The sequence below is a fragment of the Myiozetetes cayanensis genome, unplaced genomic scaffold, assembly GCF_022539395.1.
Source record: "Myiozetetes cayanensis isolate MyiCay16 unplaced genomic scaffold, myiCay2020 scf10, whole genome shotgun sequence".
NCBI classification, from domain to species: domain Eukaryota; kingdom Metazoa; phylum Chordata; class Aves; order Passeriformes; family Tyrannidae; genus Myiozetetes; species Myiozetetes cayanensis.
This window is the reverse complement of record NW_026086605.1, coordinates 14401808-14415028: the sequence shown is the minus strand read 5'-3', so window position 1 is coordinate 14415028 and position 13221 is coordinate 14401808. Positions and strand designations below refer to the sequence as shown.

Genomic DNA, 13221 nt, shown 5'->3' with positions numbered 1-13221 from the left:
GGAGCAGGGATGGGGCAGAGGGCTTGTCCAGGCAGGACTGCAGACACGGAGGACAGCCAGTTTATTCATGGCGCAAGGATCCACCCCTTCCCAGGTAAGAACAACAGGCCCCTGAGGGCTGGCAGGGATGCAGGCTGGCCAGGGGTTGTCCCCTTTACCCACTTGGCCCAGCGCAGCCATGTCCTGGTGTCCCCACCATGTCCCCAGTTCCTGGGGTTCCTGACTCCTGTGCCTTCCCGGTGTGGTAAGGGGCAGATGGGGGACCCCTTACAACCAGCCATTGGTGCTGAAGGTGTTTCTCAGCTCTTCAACCTGGGCAGGGCTCAGTGGGGCCAGGGGTGCACGGCAGGGACCCCCGTAGTAGCCAAACCACTCCATGGCCTTCTTCAGCCCCGGGACCCCGAACCGGCGGGTGACCTGTGGGAGGGAGGATGCGAGGGCTTGCTCCCATGGGCCAGCATGTTCTGTGGGCTCTGCAGCCCCTGCTCCTCGCTCATCTTCACTCCTGCCCTCCCCATGTGGGGCTGCAAGGCTGGGCAGGGTGTGAGGTGACTGTGGCACCCCATGAACTGCCCACTGTGGGATGGGGGTGCAGAGCACAGCTGCAGAGGGGAGCAGCCCTGTGGCACGGTGGGCTCATTGCAGCAGGGACAGGCCACTCCACAGTGGGCTGGGGGGCTTGGGAAGGAGCAGTTCTTCCCCCTGTTGTTGCCTATAAATAGCCAGCAAGGCTTTCTTGGTGGTTCAGGCAGGTGCCTGCTGCCAGTGGACATGCAGTTCCTTAATGTGGCAGGGCTGGCATTTCCCACCCTGTCACCTCCAGCCCAGCTCAGCTCACTGGCCAGGCGCTGTGCCATCCTGTTCTCTGGACTACCACTCCACCCCCTGCAGCCCCAGGGACTTCCATCTTTTGCCTCCCCCTGGCTCTGCCATGGCTTGGCACCCCCTCCCCTCAGCATCCCAGGGGTGCTGCCTGCTCACTGCTGTGTTGGGCTCGATGAGACGGTGCTGCAGGTCACGGGCCTCCTGCCACTGGCCCTTACGGCACAGGCGGTCCAGCTGGCACAGGGGGCCCCCCAGGACGTTGGCAAGGGCACAGACCCCCCCAGATGCACCTAGAGACACCAGGGCACATTGGCAGCCAGCTTGACATGCTGTGCCCAGCCAGCACCTCCCAGGCATCACCACCCCTTGCCTGCCTCCCCTTGCCTGCCTGCCAGGCTCTGCCAGTATCGCCAGGGCAGCACCCTGTGCCCCCAGCCAAGGAGGAGAAGCTGCACCTACCCACAGCGTAGCTTGCCAGTAGGAAGCCAGCTGATCCTGCCAGCACCTGGAAATCCTCCTGCCTTGTCTTGTGGACCATCAGCCCCAAGCGGGTGATCTGGGGAGAGACACACTGTGCCCTGGAGCAGGCATCACCTGATCCCCCTCGCCACGTGGTTCATGCTGGCAGGGCCGGGGTCTGGGGAAGGGCTGCAAGTCTCAGCTCCCTGTTCCCAGCTTGGGGCCAAGTTTGGTGACAACCAGCCCTGGGAAAGCCCTATTCCACTCACATCCCCACCGCTGTCCTTGATCCCAATGATGTTGGGGTGCTGAGCCAGGGTGACAACAGCCTCCATGGGCAGGTCCAGGCCGGTGTTGGCAGGGACGCTGTAGAGCACCACGGGGATGGGGGATGCATCACCAACCTGCAGGCAGCCAGACAGAGCTCAGTGGCTTGGGTGGGTTGGAGACCTGTTGAACATGCTCCCCATGCTGCTGCCCCAGCTGAGACTGCCACAGGCCCTGGACGTGGCTCACCTCTGTGTAGTGATGGACGAGGGCAGCACTGGTCATGGCCCCCCGGTAATAGCAGGGTGTCACAACCAGTGCCACATCAGCCCCTGCCTCTGCCATGTTGACAGTCAGCTCGATGGTGGCCTGGGTGGCTGGGGACGAGGCAGAGGGGTGAGGGGTGGCCCAGAAGGGATGCATGCCCCCTGCACTGCCCATGCAGGCACTCACATTCGCAGCCTGAGCCGGCCAGCAGCAGCTGGTCCCTGGGCAGAGCCCGGCGCACGCAGCTCACCACCTCAATCCGCTCACGGGGTGCCAGGTAGGGATACTCCCCGTTGGAGCCCAGCACCACCAGCCCTGGAACACAAGTATGGGGAGGGTACTTCCAGGTATCCCCATCACTCTCACTCCCTTCTTTGCTGTTGGCACCCAATCAGGGCTCTCTGCAGCCCACAGTATGCCCTCTCCTGCCTACATCCCTGCAGCCCCAGATGCTCTCGTCAGAAGAGAGGAGACCCCGGAGCACATCCCTGTGACCCCCAGCCTCTTCTGCAGCCCATCTGCTATCCATCCATCCTGGACAATCAACAGATACATATCCTATGAATGTGTGTGAGTGTGCACAGGAGTGCAAGCACACCCATAGGGCACAGGGTAGATGCTAGCCTGCAGCTGCAGCTACAGCTACATGTGGAGGATGTGTGCAAGCCTGCACATGTGTGGAGTGTGCATGCAAGCACGCACTAGCATGTGATGGGGGTGTGCAAGGACACACACATGTGCCTGGGCACGTGCTGTGCAAAGGGCCCCAGGTGGGTCACCCGAGGGGTTGTCAGCTCTGGAGCAAAGTCCAGCTGGAGGCTGAGCACCCTTGGGAAGCTGGCAGGCTGCCTGCACGCTGCCACACAGCCTCTGTGGCGGGCAGGGATCCGACAGGAGCCTGCACAGAGAGGGAGAGCAGGCAACGCTTACCTCGGAAGGGGATGCTGGCGTAGCGGGACAGGTTCCCCTCCAGTTGGGCATAGTCCACTTCCCCCATGGGTGAGAAGGGGGTGGCAAGGGGTGGGAAGATGCCCCTGAGGTCGAATGAGGGTTCTGGTCCCTGGGGAGTGCTGAGCCCTCGGCACTGCCTGGGGGCTGCCCAGCGCAGCACTGCCAGGGTGGGCCAGAGAGATGAGGCGAGGCGGGTGCTGAGTGCCATGGTGGTCTGGGTGCTGCTGCTGGCTGTGCTGCCTGCCCCGCCGAGGGCTGTTAATGTTTGACAGGGCACGTGAGAGACCCACAACCCTGCTGGGCAGATGACATGGGGGGTGGTACCAGGTGAGCTCAAGATCCTCTTCCCCACTCCAGGAGCTAGCTGCAGAAGCTCAGCACCCCTCCAGGTGAGCCCCAGCTACCCCAGCTGTGCTTTCCTTTCTGCTTGCCAGCCCTGGCAGCTGTCCCTCTGCCTCCTACAGGGTTGGGCTGCAGAACCAGGGAGGGACCAGACACTGCAGGCAGTCCGGGGGTTGTGGGCAGGGATCACCTGCCTCAGTTGTTAGTGTAGGGTCTCCTGTAAACAGGCGAGTGGGAGCGTTTCTGGGTTGGGAGCAGTGAGCATTGCACTCAGCAGAAAGGTCCCAGCCTGCAAAGGGACCATGTGTCCCCAGGGATGGCTCCAGTGGGGAAGGCAGGAGGACAAGCAACCATCCAGCCCCACAGAGTGGCTGCCCAGCAGGAGTACAGTTGCTGCTCTCTGGCACAGTCCCAGCCACCAGCACCATGTGGACTTGAGTTGAGATACCCTCCATGAATTTTCCTCCCTGAGCTTGCCCAGGTGGTACTTTAAAGGACTGTGAGTAACCAGGGTGTCCTGCAGCAAAGAGTCCTGCCCTTGAACCACTTCTGTCCTGGCATCATGATGTCACCAACATTTGAGTTCCTGTGATAGGAGGCAGGACTTACGCTGCCAGACAACCTACACCTGGGATAACCCAGCTTCCCCAGGCCCATCAACACCAGTGCCCAGCCCCACAGCACTCTGGAGTTGAATGTTGCTCTTTGATGACTTTTATTGACACAGACGAGTCTCATCCCTGGAGCCAAGCCTGATCCCTTGTCCCTTCCTGGTGCCATCACGCGGGGACCTCCATCTCCCCCTGTGGCTGCTCCTTGGTCTCCAGTGCCTGGCGTGTGTCCAGCTGCCACTGCTGCACCAGGTCTGTTGGGGTCTTGCCAGCCTGTAAGAGCAAGCAGAGAGAAGCTGGGGTTGGGGTGGTGCAACACAGTGCCTCAGCAAATGGCCTTGGTGCCAGCCCCCCATCTCACCTCGTTCTTGGCCATCATGTCAGCCCCATGCAGGATCAGCTTTTTGATGATCTTGTAGCGACTGAGCCGTGTAGCATCATGCAGCGCAGTGTCCCCTTCCTGTGAGAGACACAGCCTCACTGGGGATTGTGGTCCAGGGACAGGGATCCCCTGCCTGTCCCCAGCTCCCAGCACACCCCCCTCCCCATGAGGACAAGGGGAACAGTGCTTGTCCCAGCCCTGGCTGTGGATGCTACCACCCTGGGGCAGGGATGTGTGTGCTCAGATGTGCCCCACCGTGGGTGCTAGGAGCCTTTGGAGGGGTCAACCAAGGGAGGGGGATCAGTGTTGCCCCCCCAGTGCTGTCCAGGGGTGCCAGCACTTACCCTGTCTGAGGCATTGATATCCACCCCGCAGTGGATGAGGTGCTCCACGATGTCAAGGTGTCCGGTCCGGGTGGCCACATGGAGGGGTGTGCTGAGCAGCTTGAGAGGGGAGATGGACATCAGGGGGGATCAGCACCCATTCCTGCTAACTCAGCACAGGGCCAGCCCACTCACCCAGGGTATGCCCGTGTCCCCAACCCTGTGACCCCGAGCTCTGCCCCGCTCACCTTGTCCTTCACATTGAGGTCTGCCCCACGGTCCTGCAGCAGCTTGACAGCATCCAGGTGCCCACCCCGGCAGGCCCAGTGCACGGCAGTGCAGTCCAGCTGGGCACACAGGAGTGTGTTATGGTAAGGGACACCCCCACCCCCTGTCTATCCCTCACTCCGGCTGGTCCCTGTGCCCAAGCTGAACCAGCAGAACCCTGCCCGTAGCCACCTCTGTGGCATGGACAGCGCTGCCTCATTGCAGGGACCTCAATCCTACTGCAGTTCTGACTGCACCATGCCCAGAGGCTCAGACCAGCATGGAGCTGAGCTCAGGATGCAGCCTCACCCGGTCTCTGAAGTCAACCGTGGCCCCACTGTCCAGCAGCTTCTGCAGGATATCCACGTGTCCCTCCAGCGAGGAGCGGTGCAGGGCTGTGCGGTGGAACTGTGGAACAAGGTGCCACACTGGTGGACGGATCCATCCTCCCCTGGCCCAGTCTGGTTGTACCTCCAGCCCTGTCCCAGAGGTCCCAGGCCCTGCCCACAGCCATGCCGGGCATGGCTGTGGGACATGGTGGCAGGGCACAGGCAGAGGGCAGCAAGTGGTTGTCAGGGATGATACCTCATCACACGTGTCAGCGGGGCCACCGTCTGCCAGGAACTTCTCGATGATGTGCATCTTGCCCTGAACGGCGGCTCGCAGGAAGGTCTCTGGCTCCACGGGACCCACCTAGCAGTGGGACAGGCTCAGGGCTGGGGCATCACAAGGGTGCAGGAGAGGAGACAACATGGGGGATCCCTGCCCTGCTTCCCCAGGGAGGTCCCTGACTGGTAGGGTGAGCTGGGAGTGGCCCATAGGTGCTCCCTCCAGCCTCTGTCCCAGCAGCCCCCTCCCACAACCTGGGACCCACTGACATACAATCTCCAGGGGCTCAGGTGGCTGGGGGGGCTCAGGGGTGGCCGCCCGCTCTGCCCGGCGCTGCCGACGCTGCTTGCGGAGCTCGATGAGTCGTTGGATGCTCCCCACATCGATGATCTCTCGCCGCAGATCCACTGAACTCCTCCGCACCCTCTCCTGGCCCTGGTGAGGACATGCAGTGCCCCGTTTGACTTCTCTGTGCCCAGCTACCTCTGGCCCCCCCACACCCTAATCCCCTCACCTTGATGGCCTCGATGCCCCAGTTCCTGGGACCATGGCGCTTCTCTTCCTCCAGCTCAGGTGTGTTCATCCGCTCCACAGCTGGTGGCTCCGGTGCACCATTCCCTTTGAGTCTCTGCACAGGAACATTGGGGGCTGTATGGTCCTGGCTGGGCACTCAGCAGCCCCACTATCTCCATCCCTAGCCTGCCGATAGAGGTGGCTCTGGACACAGCTCCCAGCTTGCCACTGAACTCTACAGGGTGCCTGACAGCCCTTGGGTTTGCACATGCCCACCCATCATACTTGAAAAGCAGGGCACCTGCCTGCTGCTCAGCTCTGCCCCATGGGCAAGAGCTGTCAGTTTGGGAACCTGATTCCCCTGAGAGCCCTTGGCTACCTCACTGCATCCCCCAGGACAGCAAGGTCTGTGCCAGCCCCTTCACATCCAAGTCCCTATGGGCGGACACAGCGCAAAGGCAGTCCCTACCACAGCCCAGGCAGGTTCGCCTGCAGTATGGACGCACCTTCTCTTCCTCCTCCTCTGCCAGCTTCTGCTCGATGAGCTCCTTGGCCCGTTCCACATCCAGCTCCATGTCTGCCCACAGTGCACAGTCCTGTGCAGGATGTATCCTTTTCTCGTTGCCACCACAGGCAGGGAGTGCCCAGTCCTGGCTCCCAGCGCTGCCGGCAGCTTCACTGGCTGTGGGGCTTTATGCTGCCGGCCCTCTGTCCTGCAGCCCAAGGGCACCAACAGCTGTGGCTGCTCCACATGACTGGGGCAGCTTTGCCATGAGCTCACGCTGCTGCTTTCTGGTGGCCCTAACTCACCTCTCCAGCCCCGCTCTTAAAGAGACCCATTGCTACCCCATGGCTTACCCAGGACTCCTGTGCTTGTAATGGGGAGCTGGGGTACACAGAACTCATGTCAGCCTGTCAAGAGAGGCTCAGCAGAGCAGGGACGTGATCCAGGGCCATCCCATAGGCACAGTGCCTGTGCAACCCACCCTAGGCATCCCAGATGCTCCTCATGGTTCCCATTACCCCATCTCTGTGCAACCAGATGCTGCAGCAGCCACCAGCATTGCCCAAGGCTTCCCAGCACCTCGGATGTGGGGGGGCAGCTACCCACTCCCACGGGAGGCAATGGGTCCTCCCAAGCCTCTCAGCCAGCAGCAGGCAGCATGGGATGCCAGAAGTCACGGCCCCTCTGTTCTGCTTTAGAGGATGACCTCAGGTGTGGAACGTTCCGAGCAGCCCTGCCAAGGGTCCCTGTGGCTGTCCAGCCTCCTCCGCTGCACACGGCAGCCTGGCACCAGGACTGGCCTCACGTGGAGCTGACAGGCAGAGCTGGCAGCTATTCCCGGCAGCAGGAACATTGTTCAACCCTTCTGGGCACTCTCCCCTTGTAAGATGAGGCCAGCACTGTCCTGTGCTGGAACAGTTAATACGCTGGGCACTATCCCCCAACACAGGACCCATGGGAGGGACTGATGGCAACATGTCACTGTCACCCTCCTGGGCAGTCCCCAGGGCCACCCTTAGGTGACAAAGGCACTATTTTTACCAGGACAGGCCATGAAGGTGGTCCTGAGATTTTCCCCCTGCATGGACTGTCCCACCGGGCCCCAGGGCAGACATAGGCTTGAACCTCCAGAGGGGAAGCACTGGGAAAGGGAGGTGGTCATCCCACATGTAGAAGCAGCCAGGATGACAGTGGGAGGATGTGCTGGGGAAGGGTCCAGGCAGGCAAAGGGTCAGAGCTGGCAGGACAGGATCAGGGCAGCACTAGGCAGCAGAGCTGGGGTGTCCAGGCTACCCATGGCTGCCCTGTGCTTATCCTGATATGGGAGAATTATAGGACAGGCATGGGGATCTCCTGGGGCTGTGGGTGACAGGCCCCTCCAGCCTGTTCCTGAGGCCAGAGGAAGGATGAAAAGGCTTTATTGATAAATACAGACTATGTACAGAGGGGAGACATCTCCACCCAGCCCAGCATCCCACAGGTCTCCAGGCCAGGGGGAGCCAGAGCCCAGTGGGTCACAGCCTCTCCCTGCCGGCACAGCCTGGCAGAGGAGCCCCAGCCCCAGAAACATTTGGTCTCGAACCTCCTGCAGACAACACGGCGCCTGCCCGTGTCCCCAGGCAAGAGGGGCCGCTGCAGTGGCAGAGCCCCGTGCAAACCTTCCTGGCGGGTCACCCTGGTAGGGGGCAGCCTCAGGGGGGAGCAGGGGCCGCTCTGCCTCCAGCAGGGCTGGAACACAGCATGGGGCATCCCCAGAGGTGCCACTGTCCCCCAGCCCCTTCCCCTCTCCCCTCAACCAGTGGGGGGTGGCTCAGTTCCTGAGTGGCAGGGGTTGGTTAACGATCACTTGCACAACAAAATCCTTCTGGATCTTGGTCTCCTGCAGTCGTGTGCGGTCAGTGAGCAGCTTGCCTGAGAAAAACCAGCGCTGCCAGGCCAGGTCAATGCCCTCCTGCGCCTGCAGTTGCTTCTTCAGCTGCCCGATGGTGTCGCCCATGCTGGCGCTGAGCCGCAGGTCCTTGCCGGTGGAGAGCCGCACCTTGAGGGCGAACTCCCGCCGGGTGTTGGGCAGGGGCTCGGCCGGCTCCACAGCCTCTTCCTCGCTCCGTTCCAGGATCAGGTTGACAGGAGGTGCCAGGCAGTAGACAGGCAGCTGGTACCGGTTGCCCAGCTCATCGTAGCACTCCGTCAGGGACCCTGGGGACAGTAGGATGAGATGTTGAAGGAGGTCATCCCCATGGATCACCCAAATAGGGACAGGGCCACCCCAAGCAGTGTGGTGGGGCCTGCCTTGTGGATGGCAGTTGTGTGTCCCTCCCCACTCCAGCCTGGGATCCCCATGTGCCCAGATATGAGGCACTCAGCTCCAATCCCACCCACACCCCCAGTGCTGACCCTCACCGTGGGGCAGGGTGATGCTGGCTCCATCGAGGATGGCCTGGGCCAGGCTGTGGTCATTGGCTTCCACGGCGTAGGCAGCTGCCTTCAGGGCATCCCAGATCTCCTTGCGGCCCTCAAAGGCAGGTGCCGTGTCCCAAAACTCGTCCCGCTTGCTGCGCAGCTGCCCATCTGTCATGGGGTAATCGCTCTTCCACTTGGGACACTCCTTCTTCAGGGGTTCGTTGCGGCCTGGGGAAGGGGAGGATGGTCAGATAAGGGACAGGGCTCTCCCTTAGGCCCTGAGACACCCATTTCCCCATATCCACAGATAACTGGGGACCCCTCACACCCCAGCAAGGGTCTGAGGGATCACCTTGCCTGGTGAAGGGCAGTCCCCACTGCAGCCAGGGGGAACTGGGCTAGAGCTAGCCCTGCCCAAGATCTCACTGGCCCTATAGCAGTTGCTCCTGCAAGTGCCACCCTTTGCCCTCAGAAAGGACAAGGGCTCTTGCCCCCATGTTAGGGGGACCAGTTGCTGCCCCATGAGGTGGCCACGGGGCCTCAGGGGCCTTTGAGGCAGAGCAGTATTTATAGCTTGGGGAATTAGCCAGGAAATAAGCTGGTCAGTCGGAATGAGAAGGGGATTACGGAGGCTGAGCTGCAGCACAGGGGGGTCAGGACTTCACTGTCCCCTCTGCCCACCCCAGGATGATAGGGACCAGCTGCAGGCAAGACAACAGGCACACAGTGTCCAGGGCATCATGGGGGCAGAGGACATGGCTGTGGTGGAGGGCTGCCAGCCCACCACTGCCCCAGCAATGGGCTGAACTGAGCTGGTTCCCCACAAAACAGCCCCCAACCATGTCCCCAGAGACCCTCAGCAGCCAGCACTGATCAGGGATCTGGGCCACCCCCATGCCAGTCCAACACCACCAGGCCCTTCCTGCACCGGGCTGTGGCCCCGTGGGAACAGCCCTGTCCCACTGGCCCCACGGCTGGGCCGGATGCATGGTGCAGGAAGGAGCTGTTGTCACTCCCAGCTGAGCTGGGGACAATGAGTGACAACAGCTCCTTCCTGTCACCCCTCTCCCTGGGGCCAGGCAGCACCCATCCTGCAGGGACAGGGCACAGGGAAAGGGAGGCTCCAGTCAGGCAGGAAGGATACCTGTGCCCACACAGTGACCTGCCAGGCAAGGTGATGCCACACACCACAGCCACGGGGTACAGCCACCACTATCAGCTGTGGGTTGAGCCACGTTCCCCAGGCAACTGTTCTTGGGCAAGTGTGTGGTGACACAAGGAACTACATGACCCTTTTTTTTTGTACCAGCCCTGTCCCACCCCACCTAAGACCCTGGAGCCAGCATAGCATCTGATTCCCAGCAAGCACCCAGCCCAGAGCCAGGCACACATGTGGCATCCACTCCAGAGATCCTGAAGGGCCCCAGGAGCTCAGGTACCCCAGAGCTGGGCACTGAGCATCCCTGGCAGGCAGCATCCTGCCTGCATCCCTGGAGGAGCAAGGGCAGCCGGCAGCAGCCAGTGCTGCCGATTCAGCAGTCACGGTGCTGGGCCAGAGGGATTTGCAGCACCACAGGACAGAGCAAGGTCAGAGGCGGCACCTGCCCCAGGAGGGCAATGGAGAAGTGTCCACAGCCAGCCTGAAGGACACATCCAGGACCATGTTCCCACACTCCTGTAGCCACTGGGCTGGGGCACGTGTCCTCACAGACAGGATTCCCAGCCAGTACCATTCCCTTTGCTTGCAGCAAAGGGAAGATACTGGCCCGGGGAGGGCAGCAGGATTGAGCCATGGGTTTAGCCATGGCAGGGAGCAAGGACAGGCTGTGGCTGCCTTATGTGGATAGGCATGCCCAGCAGCCTTGCCCAGGTAGGCAGGGGCTTAAGCCTCGTCTATTTATTGCTGCCGCCCAGACGGGCCCCACACCTTCTAATCACCTCCTGCTGCTCTATTCCTGGCCCCTTGTGCAACTCTCCACAGCAGCACCACCAGACAGGTCCGTCCGCTCACTGTGCCCGGACTCGAGCCAACAGGATCTGGCTGGCAGCCTGCCTGCCTCCTGCCCTGTGCCTGCAGCACCCTGCCCGCAGCTCGGCCCCCCACAGTGCCCTGGTGTGCAGATCCCCAGGCAGGAGGCTGTGCCCCGGATGCTCCCCTGCCCTGGGCCTTGCCCAGCAGAAGCCCCAGGCAGTCCCAGCCAACAGGTCCTGAAGGAGGCCCTGGAGAACACACCAGCCAGATGGCACATAACACCGCTTCCAGCGGTGCTGGCTGCTCCCTTCCTGGGCCACGGAGGGTTGGCATGCTGCGTGCCACCAGCATCCCCTGTTCCTGCTGTGGCAAGCTGGCCACCCCAGGGACAACACTGTCCCCTGCTGAAGGGAGCCCTCTCAGGACACTTTCACAGGGGGCACAGCAAGACCCAGCCAGGGTAGGAGCTGGCCAGGCAGGTGTGCTGCTTAGCAGAGCCCCTCTGGCAGCAGAGGTGGGCCGGCAGAGGCCCCCTCCCCACCCATGGTAGATCCTTGTGTACTGGGACCTGCTGGTCCAGGGCAGTGTCCCTGTACTGCAGGTGAGGGCAGCTGTGGCCTTGCTTTATCCTCTGCCACCTGCTGAGAAGCTCCCATGGGCTGGTTGCACCACGAAAGCAAGGGCAGGATCCAGCTTGGGAAGCGAAGACAGTCCTGCTCTCCCAGGAAGGCAGCAGCAGCTGCCAGGGGTACCATGAGGGGACTGTGATCCATCCCAGAAAAACCTGACAGGGGCAAGAAGAGGGGATGGGGAAACAGGCTCTGCAGTCAGCTGTTGCCTGGCACAGGAAGGGAGCACACAGATCCAGATGTTGGGATCTGACCCCACCTCCTGCCACAGCAGCCTTACGAGGCAATGGCCCCACATCTCCCCTAAGCTGCAAGAACAGACGGTCAGGGACCCCAGGCCTCAGTGACACCCACGAGAGGGCACCTGCACCCCTGGGAGCAAAGTGTGCCGAGGCCGGGGGCTGCAGCTCCGTGGGGAGCCATCACCCCAACCCACACGAGCTGCACATCCCCGGGGCAGGCTGGCACATCTGGAGCGGTGGGGGCGGCTGCCCACGGGCACAGCCGGGACCGGCACCAACGGCGCCCTGCACGTGCTGCCGGAGCAGCGGGCACCGTCCCACGGGAAAACGCCCTTCCCTCCCGCATCCCAGCTGCAGGCGAGGGCCGGGGCGCCCCGTCCCGGGCACACACGCTTCCTGCCCCTCCTCTCCCGCCGCCCACCACCGCTCTGCCATAAACACGGTAATTATCAGCTGCGACGGCACCGGCCGGGGAGGCGGTGAGGGGAAGGCGTGATTCATCCCGCCGGCCCACGGCCCCTCCGCCGAAAGTCAGCCGTGGCTGTCCGTCCCCGCGGCCTCCGGGACCCCCCCGGGGCGGCATCATGGGGAAGCGCCCCATGGCACCCGGGTATCCGGCTCCGGTAACTCCAGGGGGCCGCGGGGCTGCACCAGTGACCCCGCACCACCGCTGCTCTCCGGACCGGCGCAGCCGCTCCCTGCCCGCCCCGCACCTCCCGAAGCTCCGGAGCAGCCGGGACGGGGTCGTGACCGCCGGCAGCAGCCCCGTGTAGGGGCAGCAGCCCCGTGTAGGGGCAGCAGCCCCGTGTAGGGGCAGCAGCCCCGTGTAGGGGCAGCAGCCCCGTGTAGGGGCAGCACCCCCGTGTAGGGGCAGCACCCCCGTGTAGGGGCAGCACCCCCGTGTAGGGGCAGCACCCCCGTGTAGGGGCAGCACCCCCGTGTAGGGGCAGCACCCCCGTGTAGGGGCAGCACCCCCGTGTAGGGGCAGCACCCCCGTGTAGGGGCAGCACCCCCGTGTAGGGGCAGCAGCCCCGTGTAGGGGCAGCACGGAGTCCGGGCAGGCAGGACTGCGCCGTGCAGGGGGACCCTGCCGAGCCCAAACCGGGGATACGAGCCAGCCCGCAGCCCCCCCAGGACACCACCTCACCGGGAGGAGCCTGGAACTGGAAGGGCTGGGTTGGACGCGCCTCGCACCCCAGCTCTGACCCGGCAAAGCCTCCGGGACGGGAGCCTCGGCGCCTGCCCGCTCCCGGGGCCGTGCATCGCACCGGGACCCCCGCTGTCCGGGGACCCCGAAGGCACAGAGCGGCTCCCGGGGTCGGGCGCGGGGGGAGCTGTCCCGTTGCGGACTCCGCCCCTCCGGTGCCCACGATCCCCCCCACCTCCCCCGCGCCCGCCGCCCCCAGGGCACACGGGACACCCCCACGCCGGTACCCGCGGCCGCAGGGGTGCCCGGGCGGGACAGCCCCCCGCTCACCTGCTCGCTTGCGGGTGTTGCCGGCGGCGGGCCGCTCCCGGCGCTGCCGGCCCACGCAGCCGCCCATGGCGGGGCCGAGCGGCGGCGCTCGGCATGGGGGCCGCGCCGGCTCCGCGCTGCGCCCGCCCGTGCGCGGGGCCCGCTGTGCGCGCGGGGCAGCCCCGCCCCCCGCCGCACGTG

General features: G+C 63.6%; 3 protein-coding genes across 3 annotated transcripts; all 3 read right to left on the bottom strand.

The window, feature by feature from the left end:
• Positions 1-38: 38 nt before the first annotated feature.
• On the bottom strand, positions 39-3010 carry HOGA1 (4-hydroxy-2-oxoglutarate aldolase 1). Its single transcript, XM_050305449.1, has 7 exons — positions 2749-3010; positions 2005-2133; positions 1801-1928; positions 1554-1688; positions 1285-1381; positions 982-1115; positions 39-417 (listed from the first exon to the last, which is right to left on the bottom strand). Exons 1-7 carry the CDS (start codon positions 2975-2977, stop codon positions 268-270), a joined length of 1002 nt encoding a protein of 333 aa, XP_050161406.1. The 5' UTR covers positions 2978-3010; the 3' UTR covers positions 39-267.
• Positions 3011-3833: 823 nt separating this feature from the next.
• On the bottom strand, positions 3834-7602 carry ANKRD2 (ankyrin repeat domain 2). The gene is made up of 9 exons (XM_050339140.1): positions 6323-7602; positions 5818-5931; positions 5577-5738; positions 5280-5387; positions 5004-5102; positions 4676-4774; positions 4449-4547; positions 4084-4182; positions 3834-3995 (listed from the first exon to the last, which is right to left on the bottom strand). Exons 1-9 carry the CDS (start codon positions 6389-6391, stop codon positions 3891-3893), a joined length of 954 nt encoding a protein of 317 aa, XP_050195097.1. The 5' UTR covers positions 6392-7602; the 3' UTR covers positions 3834-3890.
• A 120-nt stretch (positions 7603-7722) lies between these two features.
• On the bottom strand, positions 7723-13177 carry UBTD1 (ubiquitin domain containing 1). Its single transcript, XM_050339147.1, has 3 exons — positions 13042-13177; positions 8722-8949; positions 7723-8517 (listed from the first exon to the last, which is right to left on the bottom strand). The coding sequence occupies exons 1-3, from the start codon at positions 13106-13108 to the stop codon at positions 8132-8134; spliced, it is 681 nt and encodes a 226-aa protein (XP_050195104.1). The 5' UTR covers positions 13109-13177; the 3' UTR covers positions 7723-8131.
• Positions 13178-13221: the final 44 nt, after the last annotated feature.

Bases quoted from the DNA above. Each gene is read 5' to 3' on its own strand.
- HOGA1 (XM_050305449.1), bottom strand. From the start codon at position 2,977: ATGGCACTCAGCACCCGCCTCGCCTCATCTCTCTGGCCCACCCTGGCA. The intron at 2,134-2,748 runs GTAAGCGTTGCC...CTTGTGTTCCAG, and splicing joins CGCCAGCATCCCCTTCCGAG to GGCTGGTGGTGCTGGGCTCC. The intron at 1,929-2,004 runs GTGAGTGCCTGC...CCTCGTCCCCAG, and splicing joins GGCCGGCTCAGGCTGCGAAT to CCACCCAGGCCACCATCGAG.
- ANKRD2 (XM_050339140.1), bottom strand. From the start codon at position 6,391: ATGGAGCTGGATGTGGAACGGGCCAAGGAGCTCATCGAGCAGAAGCTG. The intron at 5,103-5,279 runs GTATCATCCCTG...CTTGTTCCACAG, and splicing joins CCGCTGACACGTGTGATGAG to TTCCACCGCACAGCCCTGCA. The intron at 4,548-4,675 runs GTGAGCGGGGCA...TCCCCTCTCAAG, and splicing joins ACCTCAATGTGAAGGACAAG to CTGCTCAGCACACCCCTCCA.
- UBTD1 (XM_050339147.1), bottom strand. From the start codon at position 13,108: ATGGGCGGCTGCGTGGGCCGGCAGCGCCGGGAGCGGCCCGCCGCCGGC. The intron at 8,950-13,041 runs GTGAGCGGGGGG...CCCCTTCCCCAG, and splicing joins CAACACCCGCAAGCGAGCAG to GCCGCAACGAACCCCTGAAG. The intron at 8,518-8,721 runs GTGAGGGTCAGC...TACTGTCCCCAG, and splicing joins CAGCATCACCCTGCCCCACG to GGTCCCTGACGGAGTGCTAC.